Here is a 25,422-nt window from a genome sequence, read left to right on the forward strand (position 1 = left end):
TTGCATTAATACTTATTAGGGAAATTGGTATATAGTTTTCTTAATTTTTGTTCTTGAACAAAATATGAGCACCATATTTGTGCAATAAAAGGAATTTGGTAAAATTACTTCTTTGCCTATTTTTCCAAATAGTTTATATAGTATTAAAATTGATTGTTTTTTGTTTTTTTGTTGTTGGTTTTTTTTTTTTTTTTTTTTGCCTTTTGGAGGGCAGTTGGGGTTAATTAACTTGCCCAAGGTTACACGGCTAGTTTTGTGTGTGTGTGTGTGTGTGTGTGTGTGTGTTAAGTGTCTAAGGCCGGAACCGAACTCAGGTCCTCCCTACTCCAGGACCGGCGCTTTACTCACTGTGCCACTTAGGCGCCCCTGATAAAGGCAATTCTACAAGTCCTTTCTATCTGCTTCTTCAAATTAGCACTTATGAATCATTCTTCTATTTACAAAAATATCTTTGTCCTCCAGTTCCATTTAGAGGTGAGAATGTCAAGACTGATGTAACACTTCCCAGAGTACTGTGTCTCTTGGCCATGTATCTTACAGGTAGCATACCAACAGTTATGCTAATGTGTGTAACTATTCTAAATTCTAAAATCTAAAATCTGTGACTCTTTTTTTATTATTAATTTGTTTGTTTCCTTTTAGTTTACAGGATTCAATTCCACAATTCCTTGAGTTTCACATTTTGTCCCCCTCCTTCCCCTCCCCCCCACCATGGCGGCTTATAGTCAAGTATAGGATCTGTAAATACTTTCACATTATACATTAGTCAGGTTATAAAGACATTGTATCAGATGGAATGAAAAATGGTAAAGAGGGCATAAAACCAAATAAGAGAAGGAAAAAGATCAGGTATTTTGCTTCCACCTGGATACAAACTTAGTTCTTTCTAGTTCTTTCTTTGGATGCACATATTTCTCTCCATCATGAGTCTTTTGGGATTGACTTATATCACTGCATTGCTGAGAAGAGTCCAGTCTATCAAAGTTGGTCATCACACATACACTGTGTCTGTAATTGTGTACAAATTTCTCCTGGTTCTACTCTTCTTACTCAGCATCAGTTCTTTTAAGCCTCTCCAGGTAAATATGAAGACCATCTGCTCCTCGTTTCTTATAGCACAATAGTATTCCATAACATGCATATACCACAACTTGTTCATCCATTTCCCAATTGATGGGCACCCCCTTAATTTCCAATTCTTTGCTACCACAACAAGAGCTGCTATAAACATTTTTGTACATATGGGTCTTTCTCTCATTTCTATGATCTCTTTGGGATATAACCCTAGGAGTGGTATTGCTGGATCAAAGGGTATGAAAGTATTTATAGCCCTTTGGGCATAATTCCAGATTGCTTTCCAGAATGGCTGGATCAGTTCACAAATGGAACCCAAATTCTTTTGGGGCAAGAGGTAAAGTTCTGAGCTTCTGAAACGGATTCCTGCTGGCAAGGGGCGTAGAGCTATCCCTGCCTTTCTGGGTTCCATTCAAGGGGTCAGACTTCAGAACCTGGATGATGCCAGGTCCAGTGGGCTAGAGACCTTAGATTCAGTCAGAAGTTGGTACATAGCCTGAGCAGTCATCTAGAAGTTGATGACTTGGACCCTGGAGGAGACAAACCTGGCAAGGATGTTAAGCAAACAAGGACCAAACAGACACAAGAGGCATAAAATCAGTAGGGAATAAGAATAGGGGCAAGTATTGAAAGGAGCTAGAATTTCCATGAAGAAGATGATTTGGGGACATTGAGGTTATTTCTGATTTCTTGAATCCAACTAACCTTTTTCCAAATACATTCAGTATGGATCTCTACCTACCCAAAATTGTTGATATACATACAACAGGTTGTGTTTGCTAGAGCACATACATCCCCCCTTGAGGCAAGCAGGTAGTCTAAGACTATTCTGTTATGTAGGACTACCTTTGCTAGGGAATCCAAAGATTGCTAGATTTCTCAGAGACTGTAAGTTGTCTCATTTGCCAGTTGATGAATGGTCTCTGTGAAAACAGAGAGAATGAGTTCATATTGTAGGTGACCATACCAGGGCATGAGATACTCTACTACCTTTTTAAGGAACCAAAGGACATTTCCCCAGAATTTACACTTCACCCTTTTCAAGATGGAGGCCCTGTGCTATGTGGCATTGAAAATGGAAAAGGGGAGTGCTAAAAATCCTAGAGTGCACACCCCAAAGTCGTTGTAAGGTGTCAAGCATTGAGAGGCCAGGACAGTAGTTCTGGGGTCTTGTTATGTGGTAGACCTTAGTTTCACCTCTTCCTCAGAATTCTTTTTACTTGATTCACCATTCCCACAAAGGCAAGTATAATCTTTGTGGGTGCAGATGGGGTGAGTCAGTAACAGGTTCCAAGTATGAATGCCCCAAGGATCAGAATGGTTGCACATTAAGTTCCCAGTTGAAAGGGGTGTCTTTAAGAGATCAATAAGGGAGTTGTAACTAGGAGCTGTGGCATTTTGGCTTAAGTTAGAAGTAAAGTTTAAAAAGGGGGAACCTACTAAGAGAGCAGGGGGAGGGATGCTGGCATAGGTGCAAGTAGGAAATGCTCCCTCAGTACAATTGATACAGCTGACTGATGTAAAGTTCCAGAGACACTTGTCACTAGTTGTACCTGCACAGGCAGTGCAGGTCAAAAGACCAGCAGAAACTCTTTCAAGTCCTCTCTCAACAGCGGTATTAACTTGTCCAGTTGTAGTGGAACTTGTCTCCCAAGTAAGGTAATATTTCCTTTGGAGAAGCAAGGTATTGAGATGGAAAGAGTAGAGGCCTATAGAGGAGTGGCCAACATAAATAGGGTGGCACAGATCTCTGAGGACGTCATGTTGGGGAGGGGGGCTTTTGCAAAATAGCACCTAGTGATAAATGAGAGTTGCCCTGTTGGTGTGAGTGGCATACACAATGAGCTTGGACTCTCCCCTCTAATGAGTTCACCAGTTTAACTAGGGTGTTATCCTCTCCCTTTTGGAGGTCAAGTATATTTGAGGTGTCAGGGAGGAGGAGGAGGAAAAGGATCTGCATTATCATTGTCAGGTCAAAGGGAAAAGATTTCAAGAAGAGAAGAAAGGGTGATTTCTCTGGAGGGAATTAAAGATGGCAAGGCCAGAAGGACAAGAGTGAGTATAATTTTATCTGTTTTTATCCACCTGTTCTCTGGAGGGGACTGGGGCTTTTCTAAATAGTAACTTGAGATCCTCCAAGCACTCACAGGTATATTCCGGAGTCTGGTGACACCAGAGGGGTGACACTGGTTTAATCCTAAAATTTTGAGCCCCGTTTTGGAAGCCCTTGACTGCTATTGGAGTGGTAGCTGTGACTCGATAGGGTCCATTCCAAATGACATCTAACTGTTCTCCCTTTTGGTTTTCTGTGACTTTAAATAGACCCAATCTCCAAGTTTTACTGGAGCAGGACACTCCTTTTCACTGCCAAGAGGTTTTAGAAGATTCTCATTGATATATTCTATTAGGACATTCCTGACTGCTCTTAACTGAGTTGCAAATTGGGTGATCAGATGCTGTTCTGGGTCTACAAGGATGTTAGAGGTTAGAAAGGGCCTCCTATACAGGAGCTGAAGGGGCTAAGCATGATATTTTCCCAAGGTGTGATATAGACTCTGAGCAGCCCAATTGGGAGATTCTTAAGCCAGTCTTCTCAGATTTCTATCACAGCTAGGGACCAGATTAAGGGTATGATTCATTTTCTTTACTTTACCAAAGGATTTTGGATTACAGGCTGAATGGAAGTGATAAGCGATTTTAAATGTCTTTGCCACAGCCAGACAGTGAAATAAAAGCTGGGCCATTGTCACTCTGTAAGGAGCTAGGCAAGCCAAAATGAAGTATAATTTCCTTTAATAGGAACTTTGATACCTCCTGAGCCTTTTCAGTTCTTCAAGGAGCAGCTTCCACCCAATTAGTAAAGGTGTCAACAAAAAACAAAAGCAATTCAAAACCCCTACATAGGGGCATATAAGTAAAGTCTATCTGTCAGTCTTCACCTGGGTAGCTACCCCTCCCCTCCTCTGAACAGGTTTTAAAAGAGGTAGAGGTCTGAATGTCCCTTCAGAATTTACCTGGGCACAAGTTGAGCAAACCTGATTGACTTGTCGAATGGTTTCTCCTTACTGCCAGTAAAAATAGACTTTATAAGAGACTAGAAGGCATTCTTCCTCAGGTGTGTGGCTTGGTGAAAGCCAAAAAGAAGCTTCCATTGGCTTTCCTCTGGGATAAGAAGTTGGCCTTAGGGTATCTGAAACCACCCAGAGGAGGAGAGAGATCCCCTTTCTGTAACAAGGGCCTGCTCTTGGGGGCTGTAGGAAGGTGTTAAGGAATCGGGGAGCTGTGGGAGTAAAGATGGCAGTATAGTTAGCTGGCAGGCAGCATTCTTTGCTGTGGTATCTGCCAGTTGATTTCCCATGTCCTGATTCCATTTCTCCTTCCTGGTGGCCTTTGTAAAACATAACAGCTAACTCAAAGGGCTTTTGAATAGCTTGGAGGAGATGTAAAATCTCCTGAGCATGTTTGATAGGGGAATTTTTTGCTGTCAGATATCCCCTTTCCAAATTGTTCCATGGGCATGTAGAACATGGAAAGCATATTTTGAGTCTAAAAACATTTACTTTTTTATTTTCCCCTAGCTCTAGGGCTCTGGTGAGTGCTATTAAATTCTGCCTTCTGGGCAGAGGTCCCAGGGGCAGGGGTTTGGCCTCTATGGTTTGGTGGAGGCTGACACTGTATGCCTAGCTTTCCTAACCCCTTGTTCAATAAAGCTTGACCCATCTGTGTACCACACTGCTTCAGGGTTGGGAAGAGGAGAATTTTTTAGATCAGATTGATTAACATCCAAGGTTTCTTCACAATCATGAACCAGGGCATCTGAGTGGGCATTGTCTGGGAGGAGGGTTGCCAGGTTAAGTATGCAGCACACCCAAAGGATTAGGTCAGAGGTATGTAAGAGCAAGGCTTGATATTTGGTGACCCCGCCTTTAGCCAGCCACTTTGTTTTCAGGATGCTCTGGACTCAGTCCCTGGTCAGAACTTCCAGGGGCTAGCCAAGTGTTAATTTAGAGGCTTCCTCAATTAGAATGGCTGTAGTATCCACTGACTGGAGGCATGTAGACCAACTGACAGTCATGGAGGCTAATTGTTTTGGAAAATAGGCAACCAGCCTGGAGTCAGGTCCTAAGGACTGGGTTAGGACTCCCAAAGTCTGTCCTTTCCTTCCATCAATAAACAGAATGAAAAGCTTTTCTAGATTTGGTAGATATGGATGTGGGAGTGGTGGTCAATTTAGTTTTCAAAGTCTTATGAGCTTTAGCCTGGTCTGGGCCCCACTATAGAAGGAGTCAGTCAGGGTCTTGAGTGTGGAAAGGGAGTGGGGGAGCTTGGGAGGAAGGGAGATAGGAAGTCCTACTTCTTGTAAAGGAAGAGCTGGGGAGTTCTGGCTGAACTGGATTGAACTTCAAGGTCAGGGTATCCAGCTGGCACCTGAGGAGGGGGAGGGGCCATGGAAGGAGGTGCAGCTTAAGAGATGTGGAAGGTGAATGAGGCAGGAAACAAGGAGGGGGTGGACTAGAGAAGAAGGGAAGGAAAACCAAGAGAAAGGGTGTGGCTAAGGCGGGGTGGTGTGGGAAACAGGAGGGGTCAGGGGAGGATAAGGTGGGGATAGCAGCTGGGGAGATCTTGGGAACAGAGGCAGGGAAGGGAGAGGGGTGACCAAAGCCTTGGGGGCCATAAGAAAAGGGTCATCCAAAATGTCCAGTTCACTCCCAATCCCCCTTTGTGGAGCAGCTCTGGCTATCAGCATCTTACAGTCTTTTCTGAGAATGGGAGAGAGCTTGATGAAGGCGACTATGTAGGGTATTTCCATCCATTTCCCTTCTTGGCGACAGCATAAATCTAACTATGTAGCAGCAAGCACCACAGTGTCCCCAGGGTGGCTGCCAACACAGGTTCTTAGATCTGCTTTTCTAAAGGAAAGCAACTCAAAATGGGTTAACAAGCTTACTTTAATCAATCAAACATATATCATTTACCTAGTTCAGGGGAAAAAGGGTCAGCACCCCAAACTTCAGAGTATACATACAGAAGCTACAAGACAGAGAAACAGATCAAGCAGACAGGCTTCCAAACTGTCCAACCATTACATCCATACCAAATCACAGTTACCAGAGAGGGAAGCATCAGCATCTGGGTTTTCAAAGCCGGGGGGCTCTCAATGGCTGCCCAGAGTCTCATCTGGTCAAATCACACAACACTTCTCAAAGTGAGCCCCAGAGCAAAGCCTTCACATAAGGGATTATATAGCCTTCTCCTGGGTCAGAGAATGTAACCACCCTCTTGACCCACTGCCCAATCACACAGCATCAAGATGTGGGCATTTCTGAAAACCAAGCCTCCTACCACAGGCTCCATGTGACCACATTCAGCCTCTTAGGAGGCAGAGTATATTTTCAAATCAAGGAAGGTTCTCAGAGTCTCTTAAGCCTATCAAAGGGCCTTGGGGCAGGGAAGGTCTTTAAATTTGCATTTCCGTTACAAACCATAAGAGAGTATAGTATTATAAAGACCCAAAAATGGATCTAGGAGTCCCTCCTTCTGTAAAGGAGGATCCTGGAGTAGGCCTGGGGGAAAAAAACAAAAGAAAACAAAAAAAGACAAAACAAAACAAAAAACCAAAAAGCCTGAAGTTTTCCCAATTCCCTAGCACTGAGAGAATTGACAGAATTGGGCATACATTTCTGGATAGGGCTTCCTTCCTTGTCCTCTATGCTGCAGAAGGTGTACCCAGGTCCATGGCCTCTACCCGAACCACTAGACAAAGAACCTGAGAGCATCAGACCAAGTGCAAGACAGTCTTGTAACTGTCTGACCTAATGGTACCTGGGAGGTCAGGCCCAAAAAACACCTCCAAGCCTCCTTAGGTGCTTGGAGAGTGACCCCAATTGCAGAGTGCCTGGGGCCCATACCCCATCAGTTGGATATAGTGACCCCTCTACTGGGGTTCTGTTGAATCATTTCCTATTTTATGTAGAACACTTTGGTTTGTCTGATTCACACATAGCCTATTGCCAGGGAGAGGTATTAAAACTGGGCTCTCTCTCTCCAAAGATGGAGTAACTGCTGACTGAGAAAGACCTTGGGTTGCAGAAAGTATTATTACATCGTTGTGAAGAATCTTTCTTCAACATGACCACCTTCTATAGGAACCAAGGATATGAAGAAGAGCCGAGTCATTCAGACTTCTACAACTCCAGGGTAAGTCTGGGCTCCTGGAACAGTCCAGACTATCCATATTCCCAGAATAGTTCCAACAAATCCAAAGACAATGCAACGTATTCAAGCACTCACAATTATCCCTGTTGAGGTCTAGAGGTGCTTGAACACTGAAATTCAAGGGCAAGTAACACAGGTCCTGCCTCGAATAAATTCGACTCAAGCCTTCTTTTAGTCAGATAAAGCTTATTAGAACATCGGTTGGGGTGAGTGAGATTTTGAGAATTCACACTATTGTGAAACTTGTATTGACAAGCTGGCCAGACTGAATCTGAGACAATGGCCAGACTCTTAAAGAATCTGAACACTTTAATGGAGGAAAGATGGACCTTTTTAATGCAGAAGATTGGGGAGATCTGGATGTGATCTAGGAGTGGCCAAGTACTCTAGAATGATTGGTAAGTAATGGAGAAGGACACAGAAAAGCAGAGCCAAGGACCTGGGTCAACTGAAAGGGGGTCTAGATAGAATCTAGGAGTGGCAGTCTGGGGTGGGGCCAGGTGCAGACCCCGAGGGCCACAGTGAAAGGATTATTAACTGAGAAGGGCCAGGTACCCCAGGCGAAAGTCAGGGACCTGGGTCACAAAGTCGAGAGGCTTTTCCTTTTTGGGGTCCAGATCCCAAAGACACTGTCTTTTCTTTTTAGGGATTCAGATTCCATTCCCACCATCCTGACTATCCTCGTGCACAAAACAGTCCAGATCATCCTAGAGTTGAGAACAACCTAGGCTTCAGGAATCATCAGGAGTATCCAGACTTCCATACAAATACAGCCTTTTCAAGATCCCAGAGGACTCCTGACTACCCAGGTCCTAGGAAGAGTTATGACCATTCAAGGTCCAGGCACAAGCCAGACCCCTTCAGCTTCCTGGCAGTTCAAGACTATCCTGGGGCTGAGGACTTTTGGGACTCCAGAGAGGATCCAGATGATCCAGGTTCTTCTGGGAACAATGCTTATGGATCAAGTTCCAAGAACTATCCAGATCGCCCAGGTTTCCTGGGAATTCCAGATCATATGGGTGCCAGAGACTATCTAAGCTCCAAGAACAGAAATAATCAGAATCATCCAGGCTTCCTGGGAATTCCAGACTATCCAGGTGCTGAAGAAAACCTGGATGCTCCAGATAATTGGGGGAGTGCCTATAACCGAGATAGGCTGAACAATCGTGACTACTCCTATTCAGAGAACCTGGAAAGGGGCAGAGGGTAAGTATCAAGAGCCTAACTTCCACAAGGTGGAGACTAGTTCTTAAATGGGAAAGTCACTGGAAAACAAATGAGAGAAAAAGCAGATCAACAAAATGAGCATACATCTAAAAAGAATCTAGAAAAGCATCAAATTAAAAACACCAAGTAAACACTGAAAATAGAAATTCTAAAAAAATCAAAAAACAGATGAACAAAATTGAAAGTTTTTAAAAATTTAGTAAATAAAACTAGAAGCTAGTTCTTTGGGGAAAATCAGTAAAATAGATAAAACTGTTGGCTAATTTGATTTAGAAAATACAAAGAATACTAAATTACCAGTATCAAAAATGAAAAAAAGGTTAATTTACAACCAATGAAGAAGAAATAAAAGCAATTATTAGGAGCCATTTCCCCCAAATATTTGCCAATAAAACTGACAATAAAGTCTGTGGGATTGAACACAATTATTTGACTTGGCTAAAATACACCTACCTATATGGACATATATTGTGGTCACTTTTGTCCCTGCAAGATGGACCTAAATTAGGCTCAGGGTCCTTTTCCTCAGAGAGAGCATCTAAAACTTATTGTCAGTCATGCAGTACAATCTTCCAGGAAGGAAGATGAACCCTTCCCCCAACCCCCAAGTGGCAGTTGGGAAGTAAATGTGCTTCTCAATAAATCCCTTGCTTATTAATTCCACTGTTTAAATGTTTGAAATTTTTTTAATTTTGTCAAATCATACTATAGGGCAGGTAACAACGGTCATCATTCTGGACTTTTTCATCGGACCTCAGGTCCACCTGGGAGAGGTAATCAAAATTACCCAGAATCCTTCCAAATGATCTCAAGGCAGCCTACACCTCTGTATAGCAAGCACCCAGCTCCAGATCCTGATGGTGGTGGATACAGTAAGTATTTTCCAAGATCATAAATTTGATTTGATTTGATAGGATTGTGACCTGCTAAGAAATTAAACGCAATGTCCTCAGGGAAGGTACACTATTGATACTAGTAACTTACAAATGCATTATGATTTTCATCATCTCAGTTTAATATAATTTAGTGATGTTCAATGAGTCAACAAGCATATATTATTATGTAGTACTAGGCACTGCAGTGGGATACAAATGATATAAGATCTAGCCCATCTCTAGGAATTTGAAAGACAACTACTATATGATGCAATGAATAGAGTATTGGTTTTGGGGACCTGAGTTCAAATCTGACCTTAAATACTTACTAGCTGCATGACCCTGAGAAAGTCATTATTAGCTTATCCTTCCTCAGTTTTCTCATCAGTAAAGTGAAATAATAATGGTACCTACCTCCCAAGGTTGTTGTGAGGATAAAATGAGAATATTTATAAGGTGCTGTGCATACCTTAAAGCAGCAGTTCCAACCAGGGGTCCATGAGATCAAAACTATTTTTATGATAATACTAAGATGTTATTTGCTTATTAAAACATTTCCTTTTCCAACTTGTGTGAGGACAGATTTTCTTGATTAATTCAACCAAAATAACATAGTGTAAGATATTGCAACAGATTGAATGCAGAACCAGAAATGAGAATCCATCTCTTTCATTAAACCAGACACTAGAGATTTGCAAAAAAATAAAACAAAACAATGTCACTCTTCTTGCTAAATTTCTTTTATTTTGGAAAATACAGTTATTTTTCACTAAAATGTCATTTATGTTGACAGATAATGCATTTATTGTTATTTTTTAAACTTGTTGGCCTTCATTTTTAATACAGTAAATGTTGATAGGTATATCAATAATGCAACATTCACTATACCTGCGGCAACTAAAAATATGCTGATGTGGTTACTAATCACAAAATATACCAAGCTCTCTACATGGGGAAAAAGCTAGAACATTTATTAAAATACCAGAAAACCAGAAAGTCAAAGCCATCACAGTAGTTATGAAATTGGCACATGTAGTTAATGTAGTAAACACCCACATTCTCAAGCCTTCAAAACAGAACAGGCTACCTCAAGCAAAGGTCTTCCTCTCCCCTCTCATGGCAACTGCTCAGCATCTAGGAAGCATGCTCCCAGTTGCTGCAGGCCACCCACAGTTCTGGTCCCTGGCAGTCCTTAGTAGGAGTCCTTAGCAGAAATTCTGGCTGGCTCAAAAAAGGGGTTTGCACCTCTGCCTCCACTTTGGCTGCTACCACTACAGCTGCCGCTACTGGCTGCTGCTGCCTCTGCCAGTCACCACAGGAACTCTAGCTTGGCTTTAATCAATCAAACATATCATTCAGGTGCATCTCTTCAATCCAAAACAAAAAATGTCCAAATAAAGTTCTCTTGGGGGGAGGGAAGTGTCCTTCCCCTCACTCTGCTCCAGACCCTGCTTCCAAGTCCTGAGAGGCAGCTGGGCAACAAAACCAATAGGGTGGGGTCCTTGGGGGTCCATGGCCCTTCTCCTCACCCACCATAGACACAAGTCCATCCTCCCCCTGGGTTCCAAACTGTGGAATGCATCAAGGAAACACATTCAGTGCCCCTGCTTAACCACATTGTCCTTATCTTGTCCTGTGGCTGAATTCCAAACTTCTGGGTTCCTTTTCCTCCCACAGGAGGCAGCTGCTCCTGGCTTCTGCCCAGGTCCCTATGCAGGCAGCTCACCATTCCTGCTCTCCACTCAGCAAAGTCAAATAAACAGGCAGTTTTCAGAGGAAAATGAAAGTTATCTATAGACATGAAAAAGTGCTCTAAATCATGATCGATTAGAGAAATGCAAATTATAACAGCTCTTAGGTACTATATCACACTTCTCGGATTGGCTAACATGACAAAACAGGAAAATGATAAATGTTGTGGAGAAGATGTGGGAAAATTGGAACACTAATGCATTGTTGGTGGAGTTGTAAACTAATCCAACCATTTTGGAGAGCAATTAAGAACTATGCTCAAAAGGGTACAAAACAGCAATACCAATTCTAGGGCTGTATCCCAAAGAAATCATAAAAATGGGAAAAGGACCCACATATACAAAAATATTTATAGCAGCTCTTTTTGTGGTGACAAAGAATTGGAAACTGAGGTGATGTCCATCAATTGGGGAATGGCTGAACAAGTTGTGGTGTATGAAGGTAATGGAATACTATTGTGCTATAAGAAATGATGAGCAGACAGTCTTCAGAAAAACCTGGAAAGACATATGAACTGATGCTATGTGAAGGGAACAGAACCAGGAGAACATGGTACATGGTTATAGCCACATTGTGCAATGACTAACTTTGATAGACTTAACTCTTCTCAGCTATGCAAGGTTCTAAGACAACTCCAGAAGACTCATGATGGAAAATACTATCCACATCCAGAGAAAGAATTATGGAATCTGAATGTAGATCAAAGCCTACTATTTTCTCTTTCTCTTTTTTTGTATTGTTTCTTTTTTCTTGGGGTTAATTCCATTGATTATAATTCTTCTTCTTTTTTAATTTTTTCTCTTTTTTATTTTTTAGTTTACATCATTCGTTTCCACAAGATTTTGAGTTACAAATTTTCTCCCCATTTTTTCCCTACCCACCACCCCAAAATAGCGATCCCACTGAATATTCCCTTCCCCAATCTGCTCTCTCCTTTATCTTCCACCATCCCCCCCCCAACTTTCCAGTAGGGCATGGTGGATCTCTATGCCTCAGTGCCTGTATATATTATTTCCCAGTTACATGTAAAATAATAATTATATATATATATATATATATTTTAAACATTTGATTTTAAAACTTTGAATTCCAGATTCTTTCTCTTCCTCCCTCATCACTGAGAAGATAAGCAATTCCATATAGATTGTACATGTGTAGTTATGAAAAACATTTCCATCGTGGATATTGTGAAAGACTGACTATATTTCCCTCCATCCTATCTCACCCCCACTTGTTCTATTCTCTACTTTGATCCTGTCCCTTTTCAAAAGTGGGTGCTTCCAACTTCCCTCCCCCCCAGCCTGCCCTCCCTTCTATCATCCTCCCTCTCATCCCCTTCCCCCCACTCTCCTGTAGGGTGAGATACCCTATTTAGTGTGTATGTCATTCCCTCCCTAAGCCAAATTCAATAAGAATGAGGTTGACTCATTCCCTTTTCCCTTCCTGTTCTCCTCCACTGTAACAGTTTTCCCTTGGATTTTCTATATGAGATAATTTACCCCATTCTGTCTCTCCCCATCTCCTCTCATTATATGCCTCTCTCACCCCTTAATTTCACCTTTTAAGTATCATCCCTTCCTATTAAATTGGTCCTGTGCCCTCTGTCTATGTATACCTGCACACATATATACACACATTCACATATGTATTCATACACCCATATACCCTCCTATATAGACATATATATGTATGTATACATATATGTGTGTGTGTGTATACACACACACATTTTTATTCCCTTCAACTATTCTCATACTGAGAAGAGTTTCATCAGTTACAATTATTGTTTTTCCATGTAGGAGTGTAAATAGTTCAACTTTGATAAGTTCCTTATGATTTCTTTTCCCTATTTACCTTCTCATGCTTCTCTTGCTTCTTGTATCTGAATGTGAAATTTTCTGTTAAACTCTGGTTTTTTCATCAAGAATGCTTGAAAGTCCTCTATTCCACTGAATGACCATATTTTCCCCCTGAAACATGATATTCAGTTTTTCTGGGTAGGTGATTCTTGGTTTTAATCCCAGCTCCTTTACTCTCCAGAATATCATATTCCAAGCCCTTCAATCCCTCAATGTAGAAGCTACCAGAACCTGTGTTAACCTGATTGTGTTTCCACAATATTCAAATTGTTTCTTCCTGGCTGCTTGTAATGTTTTCTCCTTGATCTGGAAACTCTGGAGCCTGGCTATAATATTCCTAGGAGTTTTCTTTTGGGGATCTTTTTCAGGAGGTGATCAGTGGATTCTTTCAACCTCCATTTTGCCCTCTGGTTCTAGAACATCAGGGCAATTTTACTTGAGAATTTCTTGAAGGATGATTTCTAGGTTCTTTTTTTGATCATGGCTTTCAGGTAGTCAAATAAATTTTAAATGATCTCTCCTGTATCTATTTTCCAGGTCAGTGGTTTTTCCAATGAGATATTTCACATTGCTTTCTATTTTTTCATTCTTTTGGATCTGTTTAATAGTATCTTGATTTCTCATAAAGTCACTAACTTCTATGTGCTCCAATCTAATTCTGAAGGAGTGATCCTCCTCATTGAGCTTTTGAGATTCTTTTTCCATCTGGCAAATTCGGCTTTTTAAAGCATCCTTCTCCTCATTTCCTTTTTGAGCCTCTTTTTCCATCTGGGTTAGTCTATTTTTTAAGGTGTTATTTTCTGCAGTCAAGCTGTTGACTCTCGTTTCATAATTTCTTGCATCATTCTCATTTCTGTTCCCAATTTTCCCTCCACTTCTCTTATTTGGTTTGCAGAATCCTTTTTAAGCTCCTCTTTGGACTGTAACCAGCTCATATTTTTCTTGGAAGCTTTTGGTGCAGGAGTTCTGACTTTGCTGTCTTCCCCCTATTCCATGCTTTGATCCTTTTTGTGCCCAAACTAGGAGTCTAATGTCAGATTGCTCTGTTTGCTTTGCTTCCTTTGCTTGCTCATGTTGTCACTTAATTACTTGCCTTTTCAGCCTTTTGCCACAGTAGAACTCTGCTACCAGAAAGAGGGGCTTTGTCCCAATTGCTGGGGTTTTTGCAGATGCTGGAGCTATTAGTTGGGTGCCCTCTTTGAAGCCCCCACATGCTCTGGTAAACTGATCACACACCCCAGGACCTCCACCCTAGACAGCAATCCAGATCCAAGCAAGTTAAAGCAGGAGTGAATACCCCTCAGACTGGTCACTTGGTCCCCCTACAATCTTCAGGCCAGGAGCTGTGAAACAGCCACAGTGGAGCCTCAGCTGCTTCTTGACCCAGGGGCAAAGGCCGGACCACACTCCCAAACTCCCTGTTCCCACAAAGTCTATACTGACCTCTCACTTTGTCTTTGGCATCTGTGGGTTGATAATTCTGGAAACCACCACAGCTGCTCATGATCTGAGGTTCCTCCAGCCAGTGGCTGGTTGTGGCCACGCTGAGGCTAAACCTCAGGCTCTTGTGGGGTTGGGCTTGGATCCCAGAGCTCTGTGCTTCCTGCTGGCCTGCCAGACTGTCTTCAGTGGGAGGTTAGCTTCTCTCTGTCATTTTTTGGGTTCTGTAGCTTCAAAGTTTGTCTAGAGTCATTTTTTTACATGAATTGGAGGAGGTGGAAGTCATAGCCATGCAGAAGTCCTGTTTCTACTCCTGATTATAATTCTTCTTTACAACATGACTAATGTGAAAATATGTTTAATATGAATGTATATGTAAGGCTTACATCAGATTGCTTGCCATCTTCATGAGGGAAGAGGTTAGGAAAGGGGATAAAATGTAAAACTTAAAAACTTGTGGAACTGAATGTTGTAAACTGAAAATAAATAAATTTTTAAAAAAAGAATTCATACTTTTCCCCAAAACCTTCCCCTCTTCCTAACTTGCTAACTTGTAGAAGGTACCACTATCCTCCCAGTCACTCAGATTCACAATTTAGGTGTCAGTCTCATTTCCTCCCTATCTTATCCTCCAAAACCAATCTGTTGCCATGACCTGTTGATTTTTGCCTCCCTAACATCTCTCCCATAGGTCTCCTCTCCTCTGACACTGCCACCACCTCCTCAGGCCTGGACTATTATAATAGTCCATTAGTTAGTCTTCCTGCCACAGGTCTCTCCCCACTCCAGGTCATTCTTCACTTAGCTATGAAAGTGATCTTGCTCAAGTACAGGTATAACATTGTCACCCCACCCTATCACACTCTGTCAACTCCAGCAGCTCCGCATCACCTCCACAATTAAATATAAAATACTCTGTTTAGTGTTCAAAGTCCTTCATAACTTTCTCCTTCCCCACCTTTCTACCTCTGCCATCCACCCTCGCACTCTGTGATACACTGACAGTAGCCTCCTTGCCTTCCCCCCAGGACACTGTCTGTAGACTATGCATTTTCTCTGGCTGTTCCCCATGCCTGGAAGGAGCCTCCCTCTTTATTTCTGCCTCTGGACGTCCCCCAGCTTCCTTTTCCCCCAGCTACAATTCCACCTTCCACAGTAAGCCTTTCCCTATTCGCCTTCCCTCTGCTTATTATTTCCAAGTTAGCCTGTTTTGAGGTTGTTTGTACCCAGTTGATCACAGGGCAGGAACTGTCTTTTTCCTTTCTTTGTGTCCCCAACTCATAACACTGTACCTTGCACATAGTAGGAGCTTAATATTTATTGACTGATTTAGTCATTGTTAGTGTATATACCAAATTTTTGTTTTGGCATTCTTCACATTATTTTGCAACTTTTCATATTTCTTTTTATTCTTCATTTTATATTCTTGGTGGGGCAGCTGTTTTTCTCATTTGCTAAAGAATGTAACCTTCAGCTGTCTAGATATCCAGACAGTACCTCCACAGAAAACTCCTTTGAGAGTAGGCAGAATTTGTTTATTGGTCTCATACTAATTCACATTTGCATAGCATTTTATAAGTACTAATGTATAAGCCATCTCATTTGGTCCCTGCATCAGTTTCTCACAACTGGGAGTTTCTCAGAGCCATGTCTCTCTGATTCCAAGGTCAGTGTTCTTTCCAGCACAACCTGCTGTCTTAGAGAGGACTAGCTACGTTGCCCAAAATCATCTTCTCCTTTACAAGTTTAGGTCTCATCGGTGTTTGTCTCCTGGGTAAAATCAACATAAATGCTAGTAGGGCAGATTTCCCAAGAGCCTTAGCCCCTCTGAAAGCATTTGAAAGTCTGTATGGTGTGGTAAAAAGAACACTGAACTTGTATCCATAAAGACCTTGGTTGGAGTACCCACTCTCTAGCTGCATGTGATTCACCTCTCTGTGCTTCAGTTTACTCATCTATAGCAGTTACATTCTTCCTACCTGTCAGATCAAATTTATGAGGTTTAAATGAGAAAGCATATGTATACAAGTGCTATAAAAATGCAAGCTGTAATAGTATTTTTTCCTTGAAAATAAAGATACTTAAGATTAATATTTTTTGAAAGGAAAACTTAAGAAGGTTCTTTTCACCTCTGAGTTTATTATACACATTGCCAGATTACCTCTAACAGAGCCCAACTTTCCTTCCTTTTCTCTATTGAAAGACTGGCCTTTAATATTATCAATTAATGCTGGAAAAAATAAAATGTTAGAACTGAAAGGGATCTAGAAAGAAATCCTAGTCTAAAGGTTCTAAGTCTATGCATTTTTTAAAATGTGGTTAGCTATATTTCTGTATATAATTGATTTTCTTTGCAGTCCTGTGAGTTTTGTTTTATGATTTAAAAATATTATTCTGAAAAGGGGTCCATAGGCTTCAGCAGGTTGTCACAAGTTTTCATGACACACACAAAAAGTTAAGAATACTAGATCCAGTCCAACTCCTTTATTTTATTAAAGGAGGAACTGAAGTCCAGAGAAATCAAGATAAATGCTATAGCATTTGTTACAATCTGAATCTGAGAGAGAATTCAGTTCCTAAAAGACTAGCATTGAGTTTTTTTTTGTTTTGTTTTGTTTTGTTTTGTTTTTTGGAGGGGGAAGGCAAGGCAATTGGGGTTAAGTGACTTGTCCAAGGTCACAGAGCTAGTAAGTGTTAAGTGTCTGAGGCCAGATTTGAACTCAGGTGGTACTGACTCCACAGCTGGTGCTCTATTTACTGCACCACCTAGCTGCCTTACACTAGCATTGAGTTTGAAAATTATTCGTGTATTTTTATATTGCTTTTGTCCCATTACCCATTGACATTAATTACTTATTTAAAATAATTGTGCCTAGAAAAAATATCTTTTTCTCTCTGCAAATATTATTCATTTGATATCATTCATTTTTCTTTATTCTCTATACTAATAGAAAACACTGCTTATGAGGATGAAAGCAGTCTAGATGGAGATTATGGAAATCAGCACTTGGGAAGAGAAGGTGAGTATGTGGGAGATATAAATATGACTCAGAAAGAAAATGACCAAACAATTCAAAACTGGGGTTGGATTGTAAACTTATTTCATTGGGCCATTGCCAGTTATCTGGAATTTTATCTTGCCACTGGACTTCAATGACTCTGGAGGAGAAAGTGAGATTGACAACAACCTTGTCTCACCCTCATTGGTCCTCTTTGAGAATGAAGGATGAACAATAATAACAATTTCAAGCCTCTGGAGAGGTGTAGGACATTGACGCAATGCTCAGTTCAGCTCAGGATTTTTTAACATAGGAGATAGAGGATCAATGACTAGAGAATATTGAACCTCAAAGACAAGTGTACATAAGATGGTGAAGAATGATCAGAAGGGGTGTGTGTGTTGATAGGAAGGCTTGACATATGAATTGGTCATAATTCATAAATCTATGGTTATGGGTGGTCATAAAATTTATCATAATGGCATTAGCCTTGAGGTGACCCCAAAGGCCTACCCCACCTTCCTATGATCAAAAACATCTTATTCATATACCCACTACAACTGAAGCAATGATTACTCCTTAAGAACCATATTGAATGGACAGAGAATTTTTTTTCTTTTTGGAGGGGGGAAGGCAGGGCAGTTGGGGTTAAGTGACTTGCCCAAGGTCACACAGCTAGTAAGTGTTAAGTGTCTGAGGCCGTGGACAGATATTTTTAACTGAGTAAGGCATCATATTACCTTTAAAAAGATTATAATTATTTACTCATCACAAAATATCCTATATGATAAATTCTTTTTTTTTGGAAGGGGAAAGGCAAGGCAATTGGGGTTAAGTGACTTGACCAAGATCACACAACTAGCAACTGTTGAGTGTCTAAGGCTGGATTTGAACTCAGGTCCTCCTGACTCCAGGGCCGGTGCTCTATTCACTGCACTACCCACCCCTCTAATAAATTCTTTAGAACACAATAGATCACATATCAAGGGGCAGAGTGCATCAATATGTCCCTTTAAAACTCTCATTATAAGATACATCTCCAAGTCTTACTGCAGATATAACTTTTGATATGTCTTTCTAATACCATAACCTTTGTACCCTCTCTCCTAGCTTTCCTGGCCTCCTTCAAGTTTCACCTAAAGTCCCATCTTCTATAAGAAGCCTTTCTCAGTCTTTCTATTTTAATTTAATTTAAATTTTATTTTCAGTTCCAAATTCTCTACCTCCCTCCACCCCCTTCCCCATCCATCCAGAAGGCAAGAAATATGATACCAATCATACATACCAAATCATGCAAAATGTACTTCCACAATAGCCATGTCTTAGTCATTCTAAATCTTAAGGGCCTTCCTTCTGTGATTATCTACAACTTGCCCTGTACATATCCTGTTTGTACATAGCTGTTCACATGTTGTCTCTCCCCTTAGACCTTGAGCTCATCGAGAGCCTAAACTATCTGTTTGCCTTATTTTGTATTCACATCTCTTAGCACAGTGTCAAGTACATAGTAGGCACTTAATAAATGCAAGTTGACTAACTGACCATTAGGAATAGTTTTAGAAACTCTATCTTCTGTTTCTAGAATGCTTTAGTCTATAATGAAGAATTCTGTTTCATTTTTTTTCCCTAGATACCATGAGACAGCCATCTCCCTGAAAGCAGACCAGCTTATGAACGATGGTCTTAGGAGTCATTTTAATTTTCTGAATTGTTTTAAAATTACTTTTCAGTGTTTGGGAAAATAGAGATGATTTAAGCTTCCTTGACACTGTAGCTTTACCTAAGAGTGAAATTGTAAGAACTGAGTATTAGTCCTAATACAGCAGAGGATCAGAGCCCAGAAAAAAAAGAAAAAATGTTTTCTGGATTTTTCAGAAAGAGGAAAGAGCGGAAGTTTGTAGAGAAAAGACCTAAGGAAATAAAACACAATGATCATGTGGTGGAGGTCCTTATAAATGTTGAAGATCTTAGACCAACATCCAGGATGTCAAGATCTCTGTTGCCTAGTTCATCCCAAAACAAATGGCAGGAAAACATTATTGACTTTAAGGATATGGACGTTGAAATGACAGAAGCCATGCCTCCAAAGGTTCCAGCCTCCAGAAAGGGAAATCGGTTAAGCAGGATTTCAAATTCCATCTCGGAATCTTTTTCTCAGGCTTTACACATCCGTGATCATACCAGTGACTCTTGTACAAATCCACTAGGTAATGCTACCCTGGAGGGCCTGGAAGGAGTGCCTGAGAATGGAGGGAAACCTTTCTTCCAAGGGGTCTGTGCCATAAGGGTACAGTTCCTTTGGTTTATACAAATTCATGAGACCATATAGTTATAAATTCCATAAAAGTTTTCAAAGTAAGGAACACAAAATAAGACTGTAAAGAGGAAGGTCCTTGATAGCTTTGGGTGCAATAATTAACTTATTCTATTGTAGTACAATGGAAAGGTCATGGGATTTAGAGTAAGAGGACTGTAGTTTAAATCCTGGTACTTAACCTATCTAGGCCTCGGTTTCTTCATTTTTATCATTTGACTGAATGACATACAAGATCCTTTCCTGCTTCAAATCTATGACCTTAATTTCAGAAGGGATTGGAAGAGACAATCTTTAAAGTTTGCTCTAGCTCTGACATTCTATGATACCATTACCAAGATATGTAAGTAATAGGCTATGAAACAAAGTTTTGTTGGTGGCTTGTGGAGGGATGAGCCCTCTTGATAGATCAGTACCACTAATTCCACCTCATTTCCTAAGAAACATTCCCCTAGATGTTACGGGTTCTATCCAGAGCAGTACTGGGGCCAGTCAGAGCTTTATCAGGATAGAGTCTGGCAGGGGTGGGTAACCTGTGGCCTTCTAAGTCCTTAAGTTCAAGTTTTACAGAACTTGTTTTTCAGAACAAGTTTTACAAGCAAATTCTTTTATTAAGGGGATTTATTCTATGAAGTTTGGATTCAGTCAAAGGGCTGCACTTACGGACCTAGAGCTCCACATATGACCTTGAGGCCACCTATGCCCTACACCTGGTTGAGGAATGGTTTTGGATTTCATTTAGAGAGTCACTCATAGCCAAAAATAAGAGAATAGGATAGGGTTGGGGTTAAGATGAGCAGAAGAGATTGTAGAAGCTAAATTTGGAAGAGCATTTAATGGTCAGCTTAGTTGAGGAAAGAAGAAAAGGACTAGATGGGCCAAGTATACACTATAATTTTCCCTCTTTCCCAATTCTTCAGCATCTATAAGCCAGCAAAGATCCAGGTAGTCAGTCCTTTCCTGGTAAAAGTTGCATGTACGAAACCTATGTTTTGAGAAAAGTGTTTTCACAATATTACTACTGACTGAATTTTTTTGTTTGTTGTGTGTGTGTGTGTGGGGGAGTAACAATTCCAAAATGCTGATAAATAGCAAAATCATAGAATTTCTTAAAAGGGGAATTATATTTTTCCATTGATAAAATTATACAATTTAATAATACATATAAAATAATACAATATGAAATGGAATGCATCAAGTTTGACAACAAACTTTTCATTAATTGCAGTTAATAAGAAGATAGTTATTTATATCTTTTTTTTTTACAGTTAATTCTTTTGTATGGAGAAGGAGCTGGCATGAAGATTCCCTGCAGGCATATGATCCTACTTTTGTGACTCTTGAAGACAAAACCAAGCATGGTAGGTTCCTGTGAGCTGATTCACTGGGGGCACAGTGAGGAGGCATTTAGAAAATGATTTCATGAACAATGCATCAAAATTCTTTTTCCTGGTGTGCCTTTATAGATATCTTTTTCAAAGGCAAGGGACTTAACTACTAAAACCTGAATGTCTGGATTACTTAAGTTTATCACCAGGATAGTCTCTGACTTGTCTTTTTGAAGTAATTATGCCCTCGGCCCAAGCTCGATGTGGAGGAAGGCATTTTGGAGTTCATATTGCTTCAAGTGCCATCTTGTTAATAACTTAGAGGCCAGACCATTGGTGTTGTGTTGTGGATTGGATACAATGAAAGACAGGATCTGTTAAGAAAGGTTTTATTATGATACAGAACCTGGTACATAGTAGATGCTTTATAAATGGCAGTTGATTTATTGATCCTGATTTAAAGGGTTATGTAGCAGAGCCATAACTAGCAGTTTTGGCTGCTGGAGCAAACAGCATGAAACAAGTCCAAGGCAAACAACACTGAGTCCCCTAAAATCAACTTTCTAACTAATTATTTGAAAATAATACAAGAATAATTAAAACTGGAAGGAGGCGCAGTCAAGATGGCAGAGTAGAAATAGGACCTCCGGCTCTCAACACCTCCAATCCATGTAAAGGGGACTCTGAACAAACTTTGGAGCTACAGAACCCACAAAATGACACAGAGAAGCTAACCTCCCACTGAGGACAGCCCAGCAGACCAGCAGGAATCGGCCAGCACAACGCTCTGGGAGTTGAGCCTAGCCCCACACCAAGATTTTAGCCCCAGGGCGGGCCTGACTAGCCACCAGCTGGAGGGATTCCAGATCACCAGCAGCTGTGGCCATTTCCACAATTATCAACACATAGATGCTGAGGACAAAGTGAGAGGTCAGTGCAGTGTGGACTTTGGGACCCAGTAGTTGGGAGTGCCTCAGCTTTTGCCCCCGGAGTGAGAAGCCTCTGAGGAGCCGGTGAAGCCGCTGCCACGTGGCAGCTTCAGCTCCTGGCCTGCAGACTGTAGGGGGACCAAGCGACAAGTCTGAGGGGTAATCGCTATTGTTTTAACCTGCTTGGATCTGGATTCCAGTCTAAGGTGGAGGTCCTAGAGTGTGTGACCAGCTCGCCAGAGCGAGTGGAGACTTCAGAGAGGGCACCCAACTAATACCTCCGGAAGCCGAGAAAACCCCAGCGTTTGGGACAAAAGCTCCCCTGTCTGGTGGCAGAGTCCCATTGTGGCAAAAAGCCCAGCGGTCAAGTGACTGAGTGGCAATATGACTAGGCAAAGGAAGCAAAGCAAACAGAAGAATCCAACATTAGACTCCTATCTTGGGGACAAAAAGGATCAAAGCATGGAACAGGAGGAAGACAGTGAAGTCAGAACTCCTGCACCAAAAGTTTCCAAAAAAGAATACGAGCTGGTTACAGGCCATAGAGGACCTTAAGAAGCAGATAAGAGAAGTGGAGGAAAAACTGGGAAGAGAAATGAGAATGATGCAAGAAAATTATGAAATGAGAGTCAACAACCTGACAGAGGTAAATGACACCTTAAAAAAGAGACTAACTCAAATGGCAAAAGAGGCTCAAAAAGTCAATGAGGAGAAGAATGCCTTAAAAAGCTGAATTTGTTAGATGGAAAAAGAATCTCAAAAGGTCACCAAGAAGAATCATTCCTTCAGAATTAGATTGGAGCAAATGGAAGCTAGTGACTTTATGAGAAATGAAGATGCTGTTAAACAGATCCAAACAAATGAAAGAATAGAAGGCAATGTGAAATATCTTATTGGAAAAACCACTGACCTGGAAAATAGATCCAGGAGAGATCATTTTAAAATTATTGGACTACCTGAAAGCCATGATCAAAGAAAGAACCTGGAAATCATCCTCCAAGAAATTCTCAAGGAAAACTGCCCTGATGTTTTAGAACCAGAGGGCAAAATAGAGGTTGAAAGAATCCACCGATCACCTCCTGAAAAAGATTGTAAAAGAAAACTCCTAGGAATGTTATAGCCGGGTTACAAAATTCCCAGATCAAGGAAAGAATATTACAAGCAGCCAGGAAGAAACAAATTTAATATTGTGGAAACACAATCAGGATAACACAGAATCTGGCAGCTTCTACACTGAGGGATCAAAGGGCTTGGAATATGATATTCTGGAGAGTAAAGGAGCTGGGATTAAAACCAAGAATCACCTACCCAGCAAAACTGGGTATCATGTTTCAGGGGAAAATATGGTCATTCAATGGAATAGAGAACTTTCAAGCATTCTTGATGAAAAAAACAGAGTTAAATAGAAAATTTGACATTCAGATTCAAGAGGCAAGGGGGGCATGAGAAGGTGAGCAGGGAAAGGAAATCATAAGGAACTTATCAAAGTTGAACTATTAACATTCCTACATGGAAAGACTATAATTGTAACTGATGCAACTTTTCTCAGTATGAAAATAGTTGAACGGAATAGAAATAGATATATAGATATAGATAATAGATATAGATATAGACATAGATATAGATATGTCTAATATTGGAGGGTATATGGGTGTATGAATACATATGTGAATGTGTGTATATATGTTTACAGGTATACATAGATAGAGGGCACAGGACCAATTTAATAGGAAGGGACAATACTCATAAGGTAAAATCAAGAGGTGAGAGAGGAATATAATGAGAGGATATGGGGAGAGACAGAATGGGGTAAATTATCTCATATGGAAAATGCAAAGGAAAACTGCTACAATGGAAGAGAAGAACAGGAAGGGAAAAGAGAATAGGTCAACCTTATTCCCATTGAATCTGGCTTGAGGAGGGAGTGAAATACACACTAAATAGGGTATCTCACCCTACAGGAGGGTAGGGGAGAAGGTGATGATAGCGGGCATGATGGAAGGGAGTGCAGGCTGGCGGGGAGGGAAGTTGGAAGCACTCACTTTTGAAAAGGGGCGGGATCAAAGTAGAGAATAGAACAAGTGGGAGGTGGGATAGAAGGGAAGGAAATATAGTCAGTCTTTTACAATATATCTACTATGTTAATGTTTTGCTTTAGCTACACATGTGCAACCTATACTGAACTGCTTATCTTCTCAGTAAGGGTGGGTGACAAGGGAGGAAGGGAATGAATCTGGAATTCAAAGTTTTAAATTCAAATGTTTAAATATATATATATATATATATATATATATATATATATATACTATTATTAATACTATTTTACATGTATTTGGGAAATAAGATATACAGGCACTGGGGCATAGAAATCCACCATGCTCTACTGGAAAAGTAGAAGAGGGTATGGGAGAAGATATAGGAGAGAGCAGACTGGAGAAGGGGATATGCTGTGGGACTGCTATTTTGGGGTGGTGGGTAGGGGAAATATGAGGAGAAAATTTGTAACTCAAAATCTGGCGGAAATGAATTATGTAAATCAGAAGTTAATAAAGCATTTGAAAAATGAAAAAAAAAGAATAGTTAAGACCAATTCCATTGATCAGGTGGGGAGACTGGGGGGACACCAACCTCCATCTGGTGGGCAGATACCAACTATAGGGCTTTATCCAATAAGAAAGACAGAGTTCTGAATACAGTTTGAAGTCATTGCTAAGAATTTTTCTACCCAGGGGGAGCAGAGCCAGGCTGGAAAGAAACTCACCTACCATGTAGTTCCTCTGGGGAGGAAGTAAACAAGTTTGTTAGTTTTATTCATTATTCTTGCCTAATAGATGCTAAGCTCAGTTGTTTCTAGCTGCTGAAGAAATAAAGGGACAGTCAAAATATAAATGGAATAAATTTTGCATGTTCCTTCAAAATTATCTTTCTTCAATGTTGTTCCCTACACATTTTTCCTGGTGGAAATGCCTAGTTATGGCTCTGTTGGTAAAATAGATGACTTCTCTAAGTCTCTTCCAGTCTTGTGGAACGTGACCTGTACTAAGAGAATGTAATTCAGCAGAAGACAAAGACTAAAATTACAGAGATGAGAAACTTAACCAAAAAAGTTGTCTACTTTTGTTCCACCTGGAGATTCCAACTGAACAAAATGAAAAATCATCTCAGGCTCAGTTTGGAGAGACATTTTGATGCTTTAATTCAAAAATTTCTGGAAATACATAGACTGAGTTTCAGTTCAGATTATTTGAATAGACTTTTTTGTTAATGGAAGAATAATCTTTAATTCATAACTTGGCAAAAAAATTAGTTCATTAATTATAAAAACATTTTAAGTATTTGTTTTATACCCTGTGTTAGGAGCTAGAAGGGAAACAGAGAGAAATAAGACTTAATGATCAACATCACAAAG

At 40.6% G+C, this 25,422-nt stretch overlaps 1 protein-coding gene across 1 annotated transcript in view; it reads left to right on the forward strand.

Annotated features, from left to right (window-relative positions):
- The window catches only part of TMC5 (transmembrane channel like 5), a 145,313-nt gene that overhangs the window by 67,032 nt on the left and 52,859 nt on the right, over positions 1–25,422 (forward strand). Inside the window, 6 exon segments of the mRNA XM_069095969.1 lie at positions 7,126–7,369; positions 7,959–8,282; positions 8,361–8,496; positions 9,229–9,389; positions 17,395–17,463; positions 21,025–21,117. Coding sequence (XP_068952070.1) covers positions 7,204–7,369; positions 7,959–8,282; positions 8,361–8,496; positions 9,229–9,389; positions 17,395–17,463; positions 21,025–21,117 — 949 coding nt within the window. The 5' untranslated portion in view covers positions 7,126–7,203.

This window comes from Petaurus breviceps, unplaced genomic scaffold, assembly GCF_028583685.1.
Source record: "Petaurus breviceps papuanus isolate PSGF00001 unplaced genomic scaffold, PetGlider_PUasm1.0 229, whole genome shotgun sequence".
Taxonomy (NCBI): Eukaryota; Metazoa; Chordata; class Mammalia; order Diprotodontia; family Petauridae; genus Petaurus; species Petaurus breviceps.